Raw genomic sequence first — 25125 nt, forward strand, 5'->3', positions numbered from 1 at the left:
TAGGCGTAACATTTGCCGATACGTAATATAAAATGCTAAACGACACAACAAACAATTCAGAGCTGAAAAAAGCATTATTATCCGGCAACACGATTCTTTTATACAATGTCCACCTGATATTGACAAAATAATGTGACTTTTTTAACATTTCAAATGGAAAGTTTTATATTATTTTACTCTATAGTCTGGACTTAGGTAGTGATTTCCACCTTTTCACAAAACACCAGGTATACATAAGGAGTATGCCGCACTAATAAAAAAGATAATACCATTTGGTCAGCCAAACGGTGTAGCGATTACTGTGATGGCTTCTAGATCGTTTGGTTTTGGGTTTGATTCCTAGGCAAAGGTCTAACATTTTTTCTTACCGGTCATCCTATTCATCTTCTCATTTTCCTTGTTAAAATACACGGAATAGTGTCCAAGGTCATAAAATAAAAAACAGTCAATATTTTTCTAAAAATAACGGGTAAGTACGACAAATGATATATTAAAATTTGTAAACATTCAGATCGACAAAGTGAAGAGATTTACTGCTTACTTTTTTATCGCCTTTTTACATTCTATATGACCCTTTTACTTAAATAATCTGCATATACGAAAAGGTAAAATGAAACTAAATAAAGATGAAAATGTGCAGAACAAAATTAGATTCGTAATTTTAAAATTATGAAAAACATAACTTACCTACAACAAAATTCACCGTTTACAATATGCAGTTAGCTATTTAGCGAATACATTATAAAAATATACAAGGAAATAATTTATACATATTCATATAAAAACAGTGAAAATTTTATATAGGCCAAACCGGTAGGACGTTTCATACAGCTATTTTGCTGAAAATTTATCAACAAATTACAAGCTATAAGAAACAGACATGACAATATAATATATATAATACAAAAAGGTAACAAACTAACAAAAAGTACACATCATTTATAAAAACATAACGCTTCCACACTTATATATTTTCTGTGAAAATCAGATATATTTGATTTGTAACTAACAAAAAGGGTTCCTCCTGATGGAACTGAACATATTCATATTTGTTAAAAGCGATTAAAAAAATTGGAAAATATATTATTAATAAAAAAAGATAAACGCTCAAAAAACATTATAAAATAAACAACTAAAACCAGATGTGCATTTTGACCAAAAAAATCAACAATCAGTATCAGTAGATAAAAGTAAATAATAAAAATTAATACTGAATAAAAACATTTAAAAATAAATATATAAGAAATAATATAAAAAAAAAATCAAACTTTACAAAACGCTACAAAAAAAAGAAAAAAAGGTGTCTACAGTGGTATTTATTCAGTAGGATGTCGATTAACCAAAATTGATTTTCCAAATGTCCAATTATCCAGACTGCTTAGATGTGCACTAGGTGACTTAAAAAAACTCATTCTTTAAAAAATCTAAAATACTATTCAAATAAATGAGTAGAACAATTTAACAAGAACTGCTAGCTTCAACAGGAAATGAATTTTATTGGATTTTTTCCAATTTGCACAGCACAAAACAAACATCTGAAGAAGGCGATGATTTGCATCCAGGCTGTCACATGAAAAAGCTCATAAATCTACCGCTATGGACTTAAGAAAGTGATTATACATCGTTTTTTTGTTGTGATCAAATATGATCACAACAATTGTTTGTTAAGATCACATAACAATTATGTGATCTTGCAGCTCATAAAGATCAACAAATGATTGCAGTTATATATATTTTTATGAATATTTTTAAAGGTATGTTTTGATTATAGATAGTATTTCTTTTAGATGATTTTTGAAATTCTAAACCTTTTATTAGCAAACTTCTATTCATTGGAAATCATAAAATCCAAATCATAAACTGACTGTAGTGAAGTGGAAAAAGGGAAGATTCTCCAGCCGCCAGGGCATTCACATCAATATCAGAGAAAGAGGTTCCACTGTCAGTCGTGTAACATATTGTTGAGAAGTTTGTTATGAATAGGGGATTCAAATACTCTGAAATTTTGACTAGACTGCAAATTTAAAGGAAAATGAGTCGGCAATACAAGCGTGATGAATGATAGTATTCGATCGATCTAGGATCTCACTGAAGAAGACCAGCACCTTACTGCTGATAAAATTGCTTTGGAATAGGGTGTCGGTCATGGAAGAGCTCATTACAATCATAAATCATCTTGGGTTCTGCAAAGTCTGCGAGAGGTGGGTTCCAAGACTTTTGATTTGAAATCGGTTGAAAACCTTAAGATTTCAAAAAGAAGGAAATAATTTTTGTATCCAATAATTTATTGTTACAAGCAATAAGTTTACGGGTCCATTACGCATTCCAGGGTTGTAATTGGCAAGTATAGATTATGGATTGAAGAATCTCGGCCTGTAAAGGTAGAAATGCCAGTTGGCTGTGGAAAAGTCCTGAAAACCATCTTTTGGGGCCAGAAAAGGGTATTGCCCGGAGATTGTCTTCATTAACTTTGTACTTGAATGCTGCAAACTATTTTCAGCTTTCGGACAAAGTAAAAACTACCTAAAGAAATAAAAAGTTGTTGTCAGCTGATCAAAGATTTGATTTCTCCTTCACGATACCAGGCCCCCTCATTCAGCCGTTAGTACTCTGTTAAAATAGACAAAATTTATGGGAAACCTTAGAAGATCCAGATTTTCCCCTCTGGTGATCTTTTTTTGTCCAAGCCAAAACAGGTACCGGATGGATATTGATTTGAGTAAAAATGAAGGAGAGATGATTGTACCCGATTGGCTCGTGAGATGTTCTCAAACTTTTTATGAAGAAGGGACCCGCAATCTCCACACACATTGGGGAAAATGTGTAGAACTTCAGGAAGACCATGTAAAAATTTAGATTTTCATTCTAAATCAAAAAATGCTAAAAACCAAAATTTAGTTTATATTTGATTGACCCTTGTACGAGTAAAATAAATGGTTCTGAATACGGTAACAACAACATAAACAAATTTAAAGATAATAAGTTTAGAATGTCTTGTCTGCAAGCTGAAGAAATAAGTAATATTAAACTCCCTACTTTTACATTAGTCTGTTTTATTTTCCTTATTGCAGGTTAACGCCTAATTATATCAATCAGGTATGAATACATTTGTCTGATGGAAAGTAAGGGATAGTTTTGCTAACACTACCGTGCGGTAGAATGGCCTGTTTATATTAGTTCCAGAGATAAATAAAATAGCTCCCCACTAGGAATGCACTTATAATTATTTTTTTTCATTTTATATTTTAAATCTTTTTAAACAGTTTTAATTTTAAACCAAAATGTGCATCTAGTTATATATTTTGATAATGATTCTTGAGCATTTTTGACTTAATTATTTTATATCTACAATCATCTAGGATAGTTAATTATCTGTAATTAACAAGGAATTTTGTTATTTACTGTTAATCTATACATTAATTTTAATGCAATGCTACACTACACATAAAATATAAAATAATCCTTTCTGTAAACAGATACCTCTTTATAAAAAAAAACCAACTGTCTTTCGTCCAGATATCCACAGATTGTGTTTTCTAAGACCTACGACAAATAGCAAACTGCATCAGAAAACCAGAACACCTATGTGCATATTTGCTTGTATATATAATTTTTTATAAATGTTATTTTTGAACGTTAGTATGCTTTTAAACATAAATTTATTCAGATAATTCCAGCATTATGTTCACTGAGACAAAGAACAAGTCATATTTTTCAGGAATATTTTGAATTTCTGATGAAATCATGTTTTTTAAGAGACAGCTACATGATTTTTGTGAATGAAATTAAAAAAAAAAATTAAGAGTAAATTTTTATAGAAATATAAGCTAGTTAATAAAAAATTTAATGGTACAAAGATTTTTGTGAGCAGTGATATAATTTTTCATAGCTAGTACTCTGTCTTATATCACGTAAACAACTAAAGTTATATCTATCAATATAATTACGATTATATTATAATTCACCACAGTGAGCTAAAACTTGTGTATGGACATACAGAAAGGAAATTCTATAATGAATAAAAATGATCTGGTCAGAATTTGAACTCCTTGTAGATGAAGGATGAAACACTACTGCTCCATTCTGGAAATCAGTGGTTTTAATTTTTAAGCTACATTAATCTTTGTGTTCCATACAAACTACAATCACAAAAGTGATTTTTCTTGAATGGATTAGTATTACAATTTAATGCCGATTATCTTAATTTACAAGTAACTGGATTTTTGTACAGGATTACACAACCTGTTTTAATAATTTAATGTATATTCAGTTTGGAAACCGGTTATACAAGGAGCACTCAAAAAGTTATTTACCTAGGGATGTTGCAAGTTACATACTGAGATGTGTTTGAAACCTGTATGTAGTTCATAATATGATTAGGTTTTACAAGTGTCGATGCAGAAATCCTCCAAAGTTAGTAACCCGGCTGTGGCAATGGATTTGCAGAAATTGGAGCATCAATCGGTCAAAGTTTCTCACCAAAGAAGGGAAATATCCAAAGGATATTCTCACCAAATGACATCCATAATAGGTTGGTGACTGTGTATGGTGATAATGCGCCTTCACAATACAAGTGAAAGTCTGATCCAAACAATTTAAGCGGGGCAGGTAATCCATCGAAGATGATCCCTGCGGCAGAAGAACTTCAGAAGCAACCGCATCTGACATTTGCCAGAAAGTGGACAGCCTAGTTATGGGCACTTATATACAGGCCTAGTTATATTACAGGCACATTTTACAGTTACTCGGTACAGAATGTGGTGTGTCCGAAGGAACCATTATAGCAATACTTTATGACCATTTACACACGGCAAAGGTAAGTTCTTGGGTCCCACGAAACCTCACATCAAATCAGAAGCGATGTCGTGTGTAGTTGAGTGCGGAGAACTTGTAGCTGTGTGAAAGGAATCCTACGGATTTTTTCAGTAGGTCGGTATAACTGATGATGAAACACGGGTTCATTACTGGAATCCTGAGACCAAACAAGAGCCCATGCAGTGGAAACGCACAGAATCCCCAACACCCAAAAAGTTCAAGACCCAACCATCAGCTGGATAGATCATGGCCATAATATTTTGGGATTAAATACATGGAGCACAAGCAGACTATCACTGGTAATGTCTGCGCAGAGTTAAGGACAGCAATAAAAGCTAACTAAAGGTATCTTGCTTTTGCATAACGATGCTCCAGTCCACTCATCACATGTTGCAAAGGAAACTTTGAGGGAGTGTGGATTTCAAGAACTTCCTCATCTTCACTACAGTCCAGACCTGGCCCCCAGTAATTTTTTCCTGTTAAGAAACCTCAAGAAAAACCTTCGGGGCAGACATCTTCACATTGATGATAAATTGAAAGCAGCTTGAATGTATATTATTTCTGAGTTCAGTTAATCGTTTACTTGTTTTAATATAAAAAATTTTAGTCAATTTACATTAATTAAATCCATATTTTCTTATAATATTCAAGGTTACATCTGTATTAATAAAGTTATAGTAAAATTCTTAATTATTTATATTCTTAATTAATTTTCTCTTCTCAGCATGAAATTTTCTTTTCAGCATGTAATATACATTCAGAGTATTTTGAGGAGTCGATGGAGCAAGTGTGTTAAAGAGCAAGGGTCCTATATTGAAAAATAAAAATGACGCTACCTCTCCACCACCACTCTAAGGTAGGTAGATAACTTTTTTGAGTACCGCTCATATGTTGTTTGGAATTTAGTTATAAATTAATAACTCTATAAATGACATTAGTAGAAATTACTATATTTTAACGACCGGTCCTGATTTCCAATGTTTTGTTATGAGTACCGTACCAAACAAAAGAAATTAAATATATTTTTAAAAACTATAAGACCAATGGAATCAGCCTGAAGATAAGGTTAGATCTTATGCATTAATAGATGTTTGTGTATAAAAATAAAACATGTGACTATATTTATTCGATTTAAGAGTTAATTTGGTTCCTGGATTCTAAGGACATTCATTTAATTTTAATTTACAGCTATTGTTAACAGATGACATCAATTAAACATTATGAACCACCTTAAAATAACTTTGCAAATAATTCTCGACCGGAAACAACAAAATAAAAGAGACATGTCAGCATCATACCGATAGAGTTTTCAAAAAACAAAATTGGAGAGAATTTCAAATAAAATTTAGCTAAAAAATTCATAATTTCTTTAATATTCACCTGTTATTTTATTAGATAACCAGAATAAACTGTAAATTATTCTGGACATGTGGAAGAAGACATGCTACTGTGCAATAAAAATGAACTGCAAATAGTATTTTAAAAAATGCTGACGACCTTTCCAAAAAAATGTTGATGACATTTTTTAAAGTAAAGAAGAATCTGTTAAAGAAGTTAAAGAACTAAACTCAATTAATACATAAACAAATCAAAAAACCAATTAATGACAAACTACCACACCAGTTAAACAAAACATAATAAATAATAAAATATGAACACGAATAGCTTAAAAAATATAATAAAAATTCTGAGTACAATATATATATAAAAATCTTAATTTAAAAAAAATAATAAACATATATAATAAACAAAGAAAATATTTAATACAATACAGTAAAATATACAATGGTTATTATTATTAAAAAAAAAAATTTACATTATTTACGATTTTTATCAATAAATAAAATTCACAAATTGCTAAGTACAAATCGCATAAAATATTAACACAAAAATTCCCAAAAACACACATAAAAAGCTGTTAATAAAGTAAATTCAAATTGTCATCATGGATAACTTTCAAGTAAAATTTCTAAAACTACCAAAACACAATATCATTTAATTTACAACACTCCATTTATTAAATTATTTTCAGAACGACAAAATACAACACCCCTGAAATATATATATATATTTAATTTATTTAACAAATTACAGAGTAATAGCACAGTAAATGATGTTAACAGTACTCCGCAGAGATGCCACACATCTGTTCACAGTCTGGCATGTTAACTGTAAAAGTACCGATAAAATGTGGTCTTCAACACTCAAGACTGACCACTCCTGAGACATGTGGTTAATTGAAACTCAACCACCAAAGAACACGGTATATACATAGTCTAGCATTCAAATCCATATAAAAGCAACCGCCTTATATGTGTAGATATAAAATTATTAATACATATAAAAAGAGATTGCAGATGCTGACCGATATGTAATGCACACTGGAATGTAATGCAAGAACAAAATGTCACACAAAGTGACAGGTGCTGCCATCTTATAATTTCATTCTCCTACTATTAACATTCCAAAATTTGGTGACCCTCGCAATCTCATTTTCTGTCAGGTACCATTTTCAGAGTCGAGAATACCTGCTAGTCAATGCATCTAAATTGACATGTGCGATAGAATTTTTAACAGCAGAAAAAGTGAATCTTTTTTAAAAGCCATTTACGGTAACGAAACTGATAATCGAAGTACTGTAAGTAGGTATGAAATAAAATATTACACAATAGAAGGGTGGTTTAAGCTAATATTGAGGATGACATCGCAGCAGTCAACCCGTTTCTGTGAGCGATGAAAAGATAGACAAAAACAAGGAGGACACATTATTGCACAACTGGGCTAACATAAAATCTGTTCATAGAGCAACCACAAAGAATCTCATGAAGTAGAGATTTGAACCTATACCCGACCCTTCATACTCACCGGATTTTGTGGCTGGTGATTTTTCACTTCCTTCAGCAATTAAAGAAGGACATTAAGGGTATTCGTTTCACCACAGATAACAAATTGAAGGATGCAGCAAGGTCATGGAAAGAGGAAAGACTGCCAGGATTCCTCAGTTAAGAAATGAGAGAAGTGGTTTATTGGTGGAAGAAATGTGTAGTTGTAAAGGCTTGAGTATGAGGAAAAAATTAAGTTTTTTTAGTAAATAAAATGTACTTTTTTACTCTCTTTGCTTCCAAGTTATGACTAAACTGTGCATTACATTTCAGCCATTCCTCATAATAATTGCAAGTTACAAAGAGAAGAAAAGAGCAAATTAATTAAGAATATAAATAATTAAGAATTTTACCGTTACTTTTTTAATACACACGTTACCTTAGATATTATAAGAAAATATGGATTTAATTACTATAAATTGACAAATGTTTTATATTAAAATAAGTAAACAAAGTTAACTCTGCAAACATACATGATTATTAAAGCATACATACATTATTATTATTGTAAACTGTTACTAAAGTAGCACAGAGGGACAATCATCATGAGATCTAATGTGGCATTTTCCCACCTAATTTATTTTAAATAGTAAATTAATTTAAATTACGTATATTTAGCATTAATTAGACAAACTTGGTGAGCGAAATAAGTATCAGGTTAAGTTTGGTTATGTAATTTTGTTTCCCTGTACTGAACTTTGTACAATATCAACAAAACCTAACCAAACTTAATTTAATACTCGCTTTGCTATTAAACTTGTCTAATTAACATTAATTACACTAATTATATAAACAATGGTATTATGGTCAGCATGTACTGTAGTGAAAGACCTCATGATAATGGTACATAAAATACCAAAATAGCACCTGTCCCCCCTCCCCAACACACACACACACACACACACACACACACACATACACACACACCAATGGAACCTATCATTTACTTAGTATACCAATATACAAATGTGAACACAATTAAGGTATTCTTTAAAACATTGCAAAAAGCAAGAATGTAAACAATAAAATTTTATAAATTCCAAACAGATAATATAATTGTAATGACAGAAAAAGCTCAACTCAAATTTCCTAATCAAGAAAAAAATGGAGGGCAGAAAATTCCCCTTCCCAGTGTAATATTTTAATCACAATAAACAGACCTGGACAAAAATTATATAATCGTAAGATATTTTTCCTTGATTATACTAGTCTGAGGTCACATGACTACGAACAGTTTTTGCTAATGCTGCTGAAATGTAAGTGCAATTGATCACAAATTCAACTATGCTGCTGAATTTTTACAGTGAAAATTCTTCAAACTAAAATTAATGTAGAAGATGTTTATAGCAATGAATGCACTGATATACAAGAACAGTTAAGACAGAATAGTAAACCCAATATTTTTATCCTTAAGTTGTTTAAATCGTTTATACAGAAATGAGGTGCAAGTCAATTAATTTGAAATAAAATAATTAATGTTTAATCTGGTTAACACAATTTTTTAGAACTGAAAATTACTAAGACATTAATAATTAAAAAGACATCATTTTGATATTTTAAAATAGAATGTTACAATATTCTTTTATAGTTAGAAAATTTTGGTATAATATGTATTCCAAATATATATATATATATATTCTTTATTACAATTTGTTCTAGAGTTATAAATTTGTAAAATGAAGTTAGATAAGACACTTGCTCATAAAAAACTCTCTTTTTAACATATAAACACATTAAAATGGTTTCCTAAGTTTGAGCATCCTCTTGCACTACCACTCTACATAATAATTACGAAATTAAAGTAGTGGTACAACTCAAAAATATTAAAAATAAAAATAATTATGATACATGCTGTGTCGCTGCAGTACTGGCACAACAATAGTTTAAAAGAAATCCAAGAAGTGGCACAACATTTAGCGTGTCAAAAGATGCCTGAGTAAGAAAGTCTTGTATTACACAAAGCTACCTATTTTCAAGCGACCTGAAACTACCTTACAATACGTGTTCTTAATCTTGAGCTCCTGAACTTGTTTTATTAAACTGCATTATTAGTTTATTTTTGGTGTTCCTGAGTATCTTTCTGCCACGAATGGAACGTATTTCCATGGTGAAATTATGTGACAAAATCAGAAATAAGTTAAGCGTTTCATTATGTCATATTTAGAAATAAAAAGCTACTTAAAACTCTCTAAGTAATTTTTAACATTTTCTTTAAAATAATTTTTAGTTTATCATAAATTAATAGTGTTTGTACTTACAACAGGTTTTGTTTTCCAGGGCCAACAAGAGTTCTACAGGTATGCCTATTTTGGACAGTAAATTGAAGAATGGTGATACTATGAGAAATGCCTTTGAAACTGATAGTTGAGGATCAGAGCTGTAATAATGGGCCTACTTTGGATAGGACCTTGGACAAATTTGACATGCTCTAAACCTTGGATAATGCTGACCCCATAGAGATAATTGAAAGTAAGTCGCATTAAATTAATTTATAATCGATCTGCAGATTAGTATAAGGTTTTAAGAAAGAATATTAAGAAAATCTGGTGTAGAAGTTCAGCAATTTATAGCAAAGGTTCTTTCTTTGATGCAGTGAATAACAAAAGTAAGGTGCACCCTCTTCACACTGCTGAATATCAAATTCACAAATGCCGATTCTTGGTTTCATAATGATTTTGATTTAACAAGTTCTTCTGAATTGATGGAAAGTAGCACTCAAAAAAAAAAGCAGACTATACTACAGAAAGCCTCAGTCGGTCTTGATCAACAAGTTTGTCGATGATCAAACTTTAGATAAATCTATGAAGAGGCGAGGATATCCTGCAGACTGGAAAAGTAATAAAGTGAAACTGTTAAGAAAACTGGAAAATCTTAAAACACAAAAAGGGGAACTGGAGTGCTGGATCGACAAATGCGTGCACCTTGCGATATATGATGTCGGCTTCAATGCAGCAATAAATTTACCGATGAGACTTTTTTTTAATAAATAAATAAGTAGCATGCTTGAAATTTGCCAATATAAGCACTTTATACAAAAAACTGAACAGAACTTCCGCAAACCTATTAACGCATTTCATTTTATTAATGATACACAACCTTCACAGCTGCATTAAGAATCACAAATAGATGTATTTGTAAAGTTTTAGCTAAGAGCAAAAATGGCTTTTTTGAAATAAAAATTCGTGCCCGTATTTCTAAAATGAGAAATACCGTAAATCTATGAGAAAAGGTGATGGAGAAGAGCTCTGTATCTGAGCCCAGGATACAGGGTCAGTGCCAGTGCCTTGAAGGCTGAGATAATTTTAAAAGTACAATACAAATAGTTGTAAAGTTTGTGGTAATTAGATCAATGAAACTGACCACATTAAGTATTTGGAAATAACTGTAGATCCTGGACTTATATGGCAATTCATATACGAAAATTAAAGAAAGAACTTGTTAATGTGTGTTGAACAATTTTTTCCTCTGCAATAATCTTGATTTCCCCTGATTAGTTTTTCCTTTATTTTGATTTTGTAATGAAATCTCTGTACTATGTTTTAATCAAAAGCAGACTGCAATATGGCATAATGACATGGAATGGTGCTCACCTCAGTGTGATGCATCCCTTGATTGTAGGACAAAAATATATAATCGGGACAATCTCTAAGAAACCTCGTCTAGCGTATTTCATTACAGATTTTTTGATAATGGGACTTTACCCTTAAGATACCTATATTTTTACAAGGTCTTGGAAATTTTTTTTATCAAAAGTGGACAAAACAATAAAATTACTGTTGGTGAGTACACCACCTTCAATCAAAAAAAAGAGATATTTCATAGGTTCTACATAGCTCAACTTTACACCACTATACCTAATGAAATAAAGAACTTTACTTATCGAAAATTGAAATCTAGTATTAAACGTTGGCTTTTGGGAAAAGATAATGTCAATGTTTATTTCTTTAAATTGAGGTGATGTGTCTTCTCTACACAGCCACATATTCTTCTTTATTATTTAAAAACATTTGAACAAATAAAATAAATGATGTTTAATGAAAGTCAGCATCTAGGAGTGTTAAAATACTTGAAATTTCTATTATTATGCAATTCTAATGGTAACAGGGTTTATAGGCATAGATCGGATATTAATTCTTATTGTTAATAATAAGCATCAGTATTATTTCATTTACTTTTTATGGGCAGCACAGTGCCCCCTTATGTCATATTTTTTTATTCGTGTAATGCAATTACAATACGTGATTGTAATTTCCATACAGATTTTTTCTGGGGAGTACCTAATTTCTCTTCACCTTTAAAGAAACTGTAATAAACTGTCAGAACTAGATATATTAGAAACTTTAATAATGTTACAAGTTTTTAAGCAGAATAAAAATTAAGTTGATATAGAATTCTTTTGTATGAAATTAGGTAAAAAAGGAAGAAAGGAGAAATAAAAAGTATAGGGTACGGCAGTCACCAAGAAAATTAAGGGGCCAGATCTATTTACATGCATGGGGCCAAGAGCTCTTCCCAGAGGTCATAGTCCATGAAATCAGGAAGGCAGCTGGAGACGCAGAGCTGGGGAAATCAAAGTGACGTCCCTTGACTAGCAAATGGATGCACTAACAATGCTACAGTCCTGGTCACTGCAAAAGTAGCCAAGCTCCTCACTGAAAAGGAAAGGGTGAAGATTGTCTGGGTCCAGCCCAGGGCAGACAAAATAGATGTTTTGGCTGTTGGGAAACAGGTTACAAGGCAGTCGGCTGCATAGGCCACAATAGGTTGAAACTTATCTTATAACTGTGGACAGCCAGGACATAAAAAGGAGGGTGTCCGGCAGCGCTCATGTGTGTGCTCTGCGGGATGTTTGGGATGGAGGGTCACAGAGCAGGTAGCAGGATTTGTCCTACAAGTCAATGTGAACAGGAGCAGAGGCTCTCATATGATGCTGTAGATCTTTAATATGAATCTACTCTTGATTAGTGAACCCAACTGGGACTAGATCATGACTGAAAGAATTATCATGACCTAAGGAGAGAAAGCGATCACAATAAGTCAAACATCTATTGAACTTACCTTGTCGCCCAAAAGAGTCGGGATGAGGGTTTTGTGTGGGCCAAGGTCAGTGTGTCTTATTTTTTAACATCTATATCTTGCTCAATGCCCCACTAAGGCTTTTATGGAAATGCTGTGGACAAGATGATGACTGAAATCGCAAGAGGGCGCAAGACAGTCATAGCTGGCTTGACTAATGTCAAGAGTTGCAGATGGGGAGGCATCATCACTGATCCCAGGGGAGTTTTATTGGAGGATGTGATGGCTTCCACCCGATCAATGAGGGTGAGACCACAACCTTTGTTAGACGTGATTTTGGTTCTTACCGGAATGTTACTTTTGAGACCTTGCTAATCAGCATGCAGGGCTGGAAAATTCCTTCAGACAAGATGCTCAGTGATCATAGAGTGAGTGTTGTTCCAGTACCCAGGATGAGACCCTTTTACCAGTTGAGAGACCTGATGCAGGTATCCTCCCTGTGTCTCTGCTGAGGAGTTAAGACCTTACTGCAGAATTCTGTGATACATTGGCTAAGAGAAGGGTTTTCCCCAAAGGAGTGTGTATTGGTGGAGCAATGAGATGTCTCAAGCTACATTGATTTGCTTAAAGGCCAGCAGGTAGCTTCTGAGGTCTAACTACCGTAAGGATAAAGAGAACAAGCAGAGGTTAAAGAACCTTTTAGAGTAGGCCAGAAGAGAGCATAGGAGGGAGATATGGAATTCAAAGAAACTTAGATGAAAGAAGCTGTGCAGGGTGTTGGATGAGGATGTGACAACTGTTCCTTGATGGTGGACAGTGTTATAGGGAAGAGATGACCGAAGACATCTCCCCCTCCCTCTTCACACTCAAGAGCTGCATGTAGCATGCATAGCCTAAAATGTGGCAAGATCCTGGTCTTTATAAGCTGCCTGTAGAAGTGGTCAACATCAAACCCTGCGATGTGCTAGATGTCTTTAACTATATGTTACAGTGTTACAACACAAGCACATCCTCAGGAGTTGGAAGGGAGCCCAGCTAGTTACGATCAAGAAGATTCGGTGCTCTGACAGTTTGGCATTCTCATACAGGCTCCTTTGTCTCCTGAACAGCTGCAGCTGTTCAGCACAGCAAACTGTTAATTGCAAAGCACTGTTATCAGCAAACGTTGGCAAGGCTAAAGGAGGAAGATAACATTCGATGAGAATTCAGTGAGGATCAGTACGACTTCAGGCCTAGGCACTCCACAGTGTACATGCTGTCTGATGTACTGTAAATGAAGCTGCAGGTGGCTAGAGGGCAAGTGGAAGGATCCCATGAAGGTGCTTCTGAACATCAGGAATGCTTTTAACAGCCTATCATGGGAAATTATCTTCTGAGAGCTTGGGGCATTAGCCCCTATCTCCAGCATATCATTCAAGTCTACCATATATATCATTCAACGACAGATGGGCTGTTGGGGCCACAGCCAACTGTGAGGTCACTGTCCCCATGGGCTGTATCCCACAAGACTCTGTCGTGGGGCCTACCTTTGGAACTTGGCCTATGACTGCTTACTGAGGCCTGACTTTCTAGAGGGAGTAAGGCCGATTGCTTACGCAGATGACCTGCCTTGACCATAGTTGGAAGAAGTGAGGAAGAGGTTATGGCAAAAGATGATAAAACTGGTAAGAACTTGGCTTGTGCGAAACTGGTTTCAACTGGCGATCCAAAAGACCCAGACAATAGTTCTTGCCAGGAGAAGGCAAGATCCAAGAGGTTGCTGATCCAGGTATGTGTGGGTAAACTGCATTTCTGCACGTAAAATTTAACATAATTCTAATTTCCATTTGAAAACCCTGTCACTTTTGACAATTTAAATTTTCTAGATAATAGTTGAGAATATTTTACAGACAAAATGTTTTTTATTTAATGTCTGACTTTACTTACTTTTAAATACGTAACTGTTATTAATACACAAATTTTAATCATTTATTTTATTTCATTTTAATCTATTCTAGTATTTAAATGCATAACTGTAAATTTTATAATTATATTCCTGATGGACAAAAAATCCTCTTAATATAGGTTGGACAGATAAAATTTATCTGAAGAGAGATAGAAATAGTATGTACTTAACACCAATCAAAACAGATACCCCCACCCATGAGCAAAGGTCCATATTTTTGGTCATTAGAGCTATATGACAACAGTGCTTATACATTATGATGACTGGAAGAGCTATGGTCAACAGCTCTTTCTATAAAGTAATAACTTTACATTTGAATAGTAGAAAGTGTTGCTTCATTCTGATAAAATACCACAGCTTTGTTTGGTGACAAAATAATAGCAACTTAAGCAGCACACTCAGCTTTTGCAACGTAATATTTTTGAGATGTTAACCACTCACGCCAAACGCTGGAATGAATGAAACAAAGCCAAGACAGTTTTGTCAGACGTTACAATCGTTTTATTTCATTATATGTTTTTTTACATACTGATAGCCCCTAATTAAGAATATAAATTTTATTTGTTTACGGACAATAATGCATGCTTTAAATCTTCAGCCTTTAATTAGTACAACAAAGTTAATATAGAAAAACCAATAACCATATTTTTATCTCCAATAAATCACCATCACAATCGCCAGATCGAAGAATGAATGCCGTTATCTACAGCAAACTAGAATGACTTCATCAATTTGATGTAAAACATCTTCAAAAGTTTCATCTCACAAGTATAAGCATTGAAAGTTCAGAAATATTTAAATAAATCCTCATTCCATTTTCACAATTACTGCTATTTACTTCAACATTTTAACTTGTAAAATAATCTTCATAGGCTACATAACCCTTACCAACAAGACCCTTTACACAATAATCATTAACCAATTAACAAAATTGCAGTCGTCTGACATAATCACCGATCTGGAGGTGTTTGAACTTTCAGAACATGTTAAGGATGCAGCAGTCTGTGAGGAAGTAATGTCCTCCATACTGTACTGTGTGGAATGCATAGTCTTGTAGATAATCTTAGCATGCTTGTTATAGGTCAAAGCTGCACCACCTGAAGAATGTTTTCTCTTTCATCATTATGTACCCCTGGAAAGTGTACCATTCTCACCAAGGTTATTAAATATTCTACAAAATATTTTACAGTTTGCATCTACTCATCCAAGATACCTACACTGGTACTCTTCTACTGCAACTGGAGCACTTCATTCGCAAAAGCTGTACACAAAAATCATCAGTGTGTTTTGCATGAGTGAAAAGACGCAACATTTTTTAAGTTCCGATTCAAATAGAAAAATTTAGGTACAATTTAGAGTATAGCAAACACAAAAACATTACCTTAACTTGATTGTCAAAAATAATTAATTAGAATTATGTCAAAAACAACTAATGCTTATTATTAGCATGCAACCACCACAATTTTATGACAACAATGTATAATATTCAAATTAAATTTGAAGCATAGTTAAATGTTGCCAACCTAATCTTTCAAAAATCTAAATTTATTGCACTAAAAACAGCTGCTGCTTTTAATGTTTACAAATTCGTAACATTCATCTGTTAAATTTTGTTTTTAATAATAAAGGAAATTCTTTTTTTGCTTTTCACAGACTTTATTACATCAACAGATTCTCTACACGTTCTGATATACAGTAAAGTTATTATATTTCAGACCTAAAAAAAAAAAAAAACTTGTAACACCTAATTTTTCTGTTTTACATTGGATATCGTAAAAATGACAAAAGATACAGTTTGGGGACCTGTTTTATTTGATTTTTCAAGTCAAAAAACATAAGAAACCATCAAGTTTACCCCTTATATAGTATAGTACCTTAAAAATTTCAATGATATTTCCACCAGGGGAACTGAAATCCAGGCAAAATGTTTTGCTAGCTGTAACTAGATAACAAAGCATTTTTAGACATTATACATTTTTTTCCTTATTTCAATCTCTACAATCAGTTACCAAATTATTTCCCTTTTCTTGTGAATCATTCTTAACTTATTATTCTTAACTTGTGCCGTACAGATCCAAATAAAATTAAATCTGCAATCTATAAAGCCAGAAATGGTGAAATTCAACTCTAAATTAGAAGATACATAATGTGTTTTATCTCTGAATTAATCTTCAATTATTCTAAAACATACAACACAATTTAAACTATTTACAAATATGTAAATAACCTAAAATAAAGGTTTAAAACAGTACCAAAAAAATTTAATATGTCAAATTTTTTACTTAGAATTGTAACCAAAAGGTACATAATCACTTAAGAATGACAAACTATCTGAAAACATCAAGATATATTCTACAAAAGTTATCACAGAACAATTTCTACCTATATAAAAATTTTCCTAAACATTTATTATGTAATGTGTAATATTTACATAAAAAAGCAAATAAGTGATCATATACATTTGTCTTACAATGTGTTCTATCTGCTACAATGACAGATGTAATTTCTTTAGATATTATTGTTGTTAATTATTTTTTTGGAGTTATGCAAAAAAAACGTTTTTTTAATAATTTTGCTTTATCTGAATTAAAATATTTAACCTTTATAATTACAGATAAAAAAACTATAATTTTATAAACCTTCAGTTGTCAAAAAAACTGAATTTTTGAATAGGGTGTCCAATCATTTGGTACATAAGGTCTACATAGTGGGATTTCTTGGAAATAAGTCTGTTTTTGCTGCATCCCTCAATGTTGTTTCATTCCTATTCTTAAGCGAGCATTGAAACTGCAATTTACAGTTGCAGTACTTTTCTGTTATAAACAAAATTAACTCCTCTTGAAAAGCAAAGAAATTATAAAAACTCAAATTATTTTTTAGAAAACCTTAAATGAATAACATATAAATCATATAACATGCTGTCAAATTAATGCTGTATCAGCATTTCAAATCATTTGAACAGTTGTTCAAATTTCAAGATAACATCAACCATTTTTTTGGACCAGAACGGTTTCATGCATAATGAATAAAACCCTTACAGTTATAAAATCAATAAAAAGTTTTTTTTGAAAGTAATTCAGCTTTTGACCGAGAGCCAACAAGAAAGAAGGTGCGAAGTGTGGGGTAAATAATACACAGATATTATACCCCCATGCATCTGGCGTACCGTTTATTTTGGACATAAAATGCTAACAACTAAATGCAACATTTTATACTAGTTCCTGTATTACACGAGAAACTGTTGTGCAGATTTTAGATGCAGTCAAGTTTAACCGCATCAGACTCATACTGACAATGGCTGATTACCATACTAGTTGATGCCACAAAAAAAAAAAATAAAGATATAAATATTATCACTTAGATTACCTATTTTTTCATTTTTTTAACCACATCATGATTATAACAAAAAAGAAAAATATAGCTCTGCGTTATAACACAACTATTCAAAATATATGAGAACAGCGATTATAAACAACATGGCTAACTAAAAAATAAATAAGTTTTTCAATACAACCGACCTGAAAACAATCAAGACTTCAGACAACTTAAAAGTTTGACAGTATTGATTAAAAAAAACATATTCATGTGCAATACCATATAAAGCAGTTTGCTCCCTATTATTACTTTAGATGAAAATACTAGTTTTCAATAATTCTTCTTCAAAAAATTGCAATATTAGTGCAACATTTAAAACATTTTTAAATACTATATTCTGACAACGAACCTCATGTATCAAAAATCTTCAGTATTATTAATAAGTCAAAAATTTAAGTAAGTAACAATAATATTAAAATATATATATATATATATATATATATAATTTTTAATATATTCTATTATTATAAAGTATTGTAGAGTGCAATTCTTAAAAACTATTTATTAGTATAATATATATATATATATATATATATGGTTAAACAACATGACTTTACAACCTAAATGTACAAAAATAAATTCACTTTACCTAAAAAAAAATATCTAAAATATTAATATTGCATATTGTACTAATTATTAGATTATAAACAAATATAAATAAATTAAATTAAATTTCTATACAGAAGTACGTACAAGACTAGAACCCCGTAAAGGTCCGTCTTTCGATTGCGAATGAGCTACCACAACAGATAAGCACTGAACCCACTCTTCTGCATTTTTACCACCTTTTGGTTTTAATATCAATGAATCATCACCAGTAAATATTTCAAATGCTTTCGGTATATTTCTCGCTCCTCGGCTGACTTTAACGCTACGTATTTGGTGAACATCAATTGGCGTAACATCTTTATCATCTTTCTGCAAATTTAAAACAAAAAAATTTATTAAAAAATAAACTATAAAAGTACATCCACTAATTCACTGAATAAAGTAACATTTTAACAAATTCAAGGAAAATCAAATTTAAATACAGCAATCTAAGGGTGCAGGAAAATTTGCTGATGAATGCTAAAGGATCCCCAAAAATCACACGACTTGATGAAATCATCACAAAAGTTCACAGTGCAAAATTAAATTATCACTGACTTAAGATACATGAGCCAGTTGACATAATAAACATCTCTTAGACGTACCCCTTACATTTTGCACAATGTTTTTTGCTTTCTGCTGGGTTTTTGACCTTTTAAAATAGCAGATGAAAAATGTATTCAGCGTTACACACCAGAGACCAAAAAGCAGTCCAAACAGCTGATGGGAACAGGTAAAAGTGAACCAAAGAAAACAGAAACTGTTCTATCCGCAGAAAAAGTCACGGATACAGTTTTACAGTATAGCGCTCACTACCTGGAAAAGGGCAGGACCATTACCGCTAAGTACTACACTTCACTAGTGAACCGATTAAGGATGCTGTTAAGGCTAAATGTCCGCATCTGGCCAAAACAAAAGCGCTGTTTTACCGTTATAATTCGTGTACACACATCAGTCTACACACAGGTATCAGACTGTTATCACAAAACTCAATGACCTACGCTTTGATATGCTTCACATAAACCGAATTTGGCTTCCGATAATTATTTCTTCTTCCCAAACCAGAAGAAACGGTTCACTGGATGAAGATTCATTTCAAATGATAAGGTCAAAACTAAGATGACCACTTATTTTACAAAGTTGGACAAATCAGATTATGTTGAGAATATTAAAAAATGTTATCTGAATGTTATACATTATATAAAGTCATCGGTCTAAATATACTGAATTGCAATATGACAACATTGAAATAAAAAAATTTCTAAAAATCTTCAGTTTTCTTTATCCCGAGAACTTTCCAACAACTCTCATATTTTATAACTGATCATGAATCCAAGGACTTTAAAAGCTTTTTAAACATAACTATGTTTTTACTGATCATCACTTAAAAACAAGAAGTGCTTGGCCAGTCTCGATTAATTCTTTAACCAAAGTTTTTATTGAAATATTTTTGGAATGGCTTTAGGTGAAAATTTACCCGCTAAGTAACTTCATTACTGGGTGAGCAGTATCCCATAAACAAAGGTTACAGTTTATTTATGAATTTTCTCTGATCAAATAAAATTCTGTAAGAGATAGCTATACGACTCCCGAGTGAAATTTAAAAATACAGGGCTATTTGGCTTTTCATTTATCAAAGTTGGCTAATTGTTCTTGAGACATCGAAGGTTTAATAAAAAAAAATTATAGTGTTAGAGAATTTTTATAGGTCAGTGATGTATTTTTTTTTATGGTAAGCATTCATGTACTAAATGATTTTAAAGTAGAAAATTGTAAAAATTAGGAACTTATTAAAAAATCTAAAATAAGATTGTCATTTTAAATGCTAAAAAATTAATCACTAGATATTGAATAAGTAATACACACACGAGTGCATGAGGGAGGGTGCACACATGTGCGCACATATACACACATACACAGCAGTGATTAAACAAAAGTGAATGAGGTCTGAAAGATATTTTATCTAATTAAATAAAAAAACTGGTTTTTCAAAATTAATAGTGTTTATGTGGCTTTAAGTCTAGTGGATGAATAGAAACAAGCTCTTTGTAATTACTGATAAGGTTTTTCTAACCCATTCTATAACTCATTGGTTATATTAATTGATCGCATCATCTTAATTCAACTTTGTTACAGCTGTTCTGTGGTGCTGCAGTTTAAGAGTTACCAACACAATTTTATAGTTGGATTTCAACTTACAGCACCTTCTCAAAAAGCTGACAACACAGTTGTAGGACTTTCCAGTCGTGCGGCTAAAGCCATGTCTTGGAAATTCTTACAAATGTGTGTTGTTTCTGATGCACGGCTTAAACACACAAGTTAATTTACAATATTTATCATTTTATTTAAATATATATTTTTTAATTTATTTAATTCAACGATTCCAACTAAAGCGCGTGCACATAATGTATTTAATTTGTGCGAGTGCGGTGGTACTAGCAGCGACAAGTGGTACTAACTAAACAATGTAATTTCACAACTTATATAGATTAAATTTTGCTTGTACAGACTACTGTAGCTGCAAGGCTTAATACACCAGGTACCAGGCAGTTGACCAGGCAATCGAGTTCCGGACCAAGCCAGGCCAAGTTGCTTATTCACACTTAAATATTATTATTCATTTATTTAATTCATCCGCTCACCTGTGGTGTCACAACGTAGCAGACAACTACTGCAAAAGCATTTTTTAGGGTGGGGGTGCGATTTTGCAAAAATATTTTTTTGCAAATATTGTTATTTTTTAATCGTTAACAAATGCGCATAAGAAAAGTTTACTTTTGCATTTTTTATTAATCAAGAACTTAGAAAGTTCAAATCCTAGTAAAGCAGTTACTTTTATACGGTTTGAATACTAGATCATGGATACTGGTGTTGTTGTTTGGTGATCGAGTTTCAATTAACCACATCCCTCAGGAATGGTCAATCTGAGACTGTTCAAAACTATACTTCATTTACACACACACATTCATACGTATCCTCACTCATCCTCTGAAGTAATACCTTTCGGTGGTTCCGGACCCTAAGAAGAAAAAGAGAAAGATGGGAAAGTAAAAACGGTTAATTTTGAGACTGGCAAAATCAATTACCAGATTGTAAATTCAGTTTATTACTTATCATGAGTTAAGGGTAATCTCAAAATATTGTAGTATTAATGTAATAATGGAAAGATAAAATTACCGATCCTTTGTAAGACAAATGTGCTCCAGATAAAGTGAAATATCTTGTTCTCCACCTTCTAAAAATCTTCCAACGACCTTTCTTCTCTTTTAGCTGTCCTTCGATAACCGGTTGACTATCTTGTAAAAATCCAACGGCACGTTCCGGATGATTACAAAGAAAGCAACCCCAAACATTGGTACCGTTATCGCCAACATGTGAAAACATATCGCAAAATCCACTCTGACGTAGTTCATTTAAAACTGCTTCCTGATCCTAAAACATTAAACAATAACTATACCGTTCGATAATGCTTTTGAAATATGTTATCTATTACCAAAAAAGTATTTCTTTCCTGGTAATCATACATAAGTCACGGTAAAGTACCGGGAAATTCATATAATGAAATATAACAAAAACAAACAATACAGATGCAAAAAAAATTTACCTTAGCGCATGGAAATGCAGATGTAACAAGCGTTAAAAATGTTTTATTTTCACATTTTAAAATATCCCAACAATTTTTCAACGATGATACACTTGAATCTCTTGAACTAAGAGCCGATTGCGATCTTGCTTGTAACGCTAAAAACATTAAATGAATCCAGATTCTTGGATTGCGTGTTCTCATAGTGAAAAATGTTCTAGAATATAAACAATGTTCCCCACGACCTTGGCATGCAAAATGTAATTTTGCTAATTTCTTGGCTCTTCTTTCTGTTAACAAAAAAAAGTTTTTAAGTACATTTATTCATTATTAAACTGCTTTATAAGTCAATATATTCCCTACACCATATTTTACAAAACATATATAAAAAAAAAATGTGTAATAAAATTTAAAACTTCTAATTATTTAAGAGATAAAAATAAATACATACTAAAACAATATATATTTGCAGCACTGTAAATTGGTGATGGTTTTAATTAATTACTAATGATTCAGCTTCTTTAGATTATATTGGAGGTAAATAATTGCCATGAACCTTTTTTTCCTGTTTTAGCCTCTGGGAATCACTGTCAGGTATTACTTCAGAGGATGAATGAGGATGATATGTATGAGTGTAAGTGATGCATAGTCTTGTACAGCCTCAGTTTGAAATCAGTTTAAATGCTTTGCATTTGCTAAAATGCATTCACCACTAGACCCACCAGGTGGGATTGTCATCGACCTGTATCATCTTAAGTATTACGGTGCCATGTGTGATTTATGTTGACAGACTCATCGCATATTTTGTAAACAGTCATCATTAATGCTTTATGTTTTGTTTTCTTGTTCATTAGTATATCTTTTTTAGACAAAAATTACATACAGACATTATCGATACAGTGTGTAAAAATAATCTGTTCTAAGCAAATATTATATTACTGTGGAGTAACTCTACAGGGAAGATATGTATTTTCCTATTGAAGAAATACCTTTTCTCTAAAACGATGAACAGTTATTTACAAAAATTAGAACAAAAAGTAGAAAAATAAAAAATGAACTGAATTTTATAGTTTCTTAAATGCTACATTGTAAAATCAAACAACAATAACAGTTTTTCTGCTTTTACTAATTATCTCTTTCCCACGTTCATCAAATCCATTTAGTTATGCTGTCGGTCATTTAGTCTTGAATCCAATAATCGTATTCAATTATTAGTCATGAAGGAAATTATACAACAACTCAATGTTTCTTTAATTCTTAACCAGCAGTTACCGCACAACTGATGACTACAATAAAATTTACACCATTTAAATTATAAATTACAAGACGCATTTTTAAAGATCCTTTTTTGAATCTGCTGCCTATACAGGATGTAAACAGATGGCACTTGCGTAGCTCAGTTATTTTAATCGATAGTCGACTGTTAGCAACAATAATTTAGGCATTTTGTTGTCTGTAACAATCCATCCATTTATTCCATGGTTTATAACAACAATTCACGATCCTGCCGAGTATGGTCTGAAAAAAATTTTGAGAAAACTGCCTCTTCATTGTGTTACAGTTTTCTCTGATGTTTCACAATCGTTGATTTATAAAGTTTTGACTGAAAAATTGGGCTACAAAAAATTGTCTGATGCCAAATATATTAACAGATACACATACAGAACCAACATCTCGCTGTGGAGCATGAATTTTTGCAGCATTACAAAAGTAAAGGTGATGAATCGTCTGATCACATCGTTACAAGAAATGAGACCTGGATTTCTTATTTAAATATCGAGACAATAAGACCAGCGGTCAATTTAGTGGGGGCATTCATCACCTCCTACAGCAAATAAATTCAAACAAGAACGTTCAGTAAAGAAACTTACACTACTGTTTTTTGGGACAGAAAGGGTGTCTTGGTTGTCAAATCTAATTAGTGATCACAGAACTACTGTGAATGCAGATACATACTGCCAAACATTAATAAATCTTAGAAAAGGTGTAAAAAAAACAAATGACATAGGGTGCTTTGATGCAGGATTTTGTTTTTTGCATGACAATTCTCAACTTCACGTGGCAAATCTGATAGCGAGGTGATTGGAAAATCTTAAATCAGTCACCTTACGGCCCTGACAGTGTCACACACACGCGCATGCATGCACACACACACTTCTTCCATTTCTGGAAGTCCTCTTTTAATATGACTATTGCCTATTGTGCAGTCCTCCAGTTAGTAACTGTTTTAATAAGTCCTCCAGCTGGAACCCTTTAGTACAATTTTCACTTTAGAGAACAACCAGAAATCATTAAAAGGACTGCGAGAACTTGGTAAACCTGAGAGAACCTAGAATAAGTGAAGAATGGGAATGTCAAGTTGCAATTGCCGATTGCATGGTTCCCACAAGTATGGTCTAACTTTTGCACTCGATCACATCTAAAGATGATGAAGAACCTCTCGATAATAATACTTGTTGATAAATGGTTTCAGCTGTCTTTCATATGAAACTGTGCACTTTGTTCAGTAAAACCGGTTTCAATAGACTGTGGTTTTATTGAACAAAGGCTTGTTGAACCCGTGCTGCATACTATCGGCCATTGTTAAATTGCTTATATCAATGAAATTATTATCTGCTTTAGATATCAAGGTTTTGGCAAAACCTGCAGTAGAATTTTTAAATGTGCTCTGCAATTTCATACAAAGTTAAATGAAAATGAGAATATATTGTTACAAAAGAACACGCACACTTACTGCTTGGCAGTAATAAGACTCACCCTATAAGGTTCCAAAGAAAATCAAGCACGAGCACAAGAATCTACTGCCATAACATGCTGTTCTGAAGTTCAAACAGAAATATTTACTAAGAAAAAAGTAATCTACTTTTTGAACAGACCACATAAATTTGTTATTGAAAATTAATAATACATACAAAAATTTA

At 32.3% G+C, this 25125-nt stretch overlaps 1 protein-coding gene across 1 annotated transcript in view; it reads right to left on the reverse strand.

The window, feature by feature from the left end:
* Nucleotides 1-9319: 9319 nt before the first annotated feature.
* Nucleotides 9320-25125, reverse strand: part of melt (ventricular zone expressed PH domain-containing protein melted) — a 54445-nt gene continuing 38639 nt past the window's right edge. The window contains exons 16-19 of the mRNA XM_075381327.1: nt 22226-22494; nt 21799-22053; nt 18727-18951; nt 9320-15919 (exon numbers count right to left, since the gene is read on the reverse strand). Of these exons, the coding sequence (XP_075237442.1) occupies nt 15872-15919; nt 18727-18951; nt 21799-22053; nt 22226-22494 (797 nt within the window). The 3' untranslated portion in view covers nt 9320-15871. The remainder of the gene's footprint in view (nt 15920-18726; nt 18952-21798; nt 22054-22225; nt 22495-25125) is intronic.

Source organism: Lycorma delicatula, chromosome 13 (assembly GCF_047948215.1).
Source record: "Lycorma delicatula isolate Av1 chromosome 13, ASM4794821v1, whole genome shotgun sequence".
Lineage (NCBI taxonomy): Eukaryota > Metazoa > Arthropoda > Insecta > Hemiptera > Fulgoridae > Lycorma > Lycorma delicatula.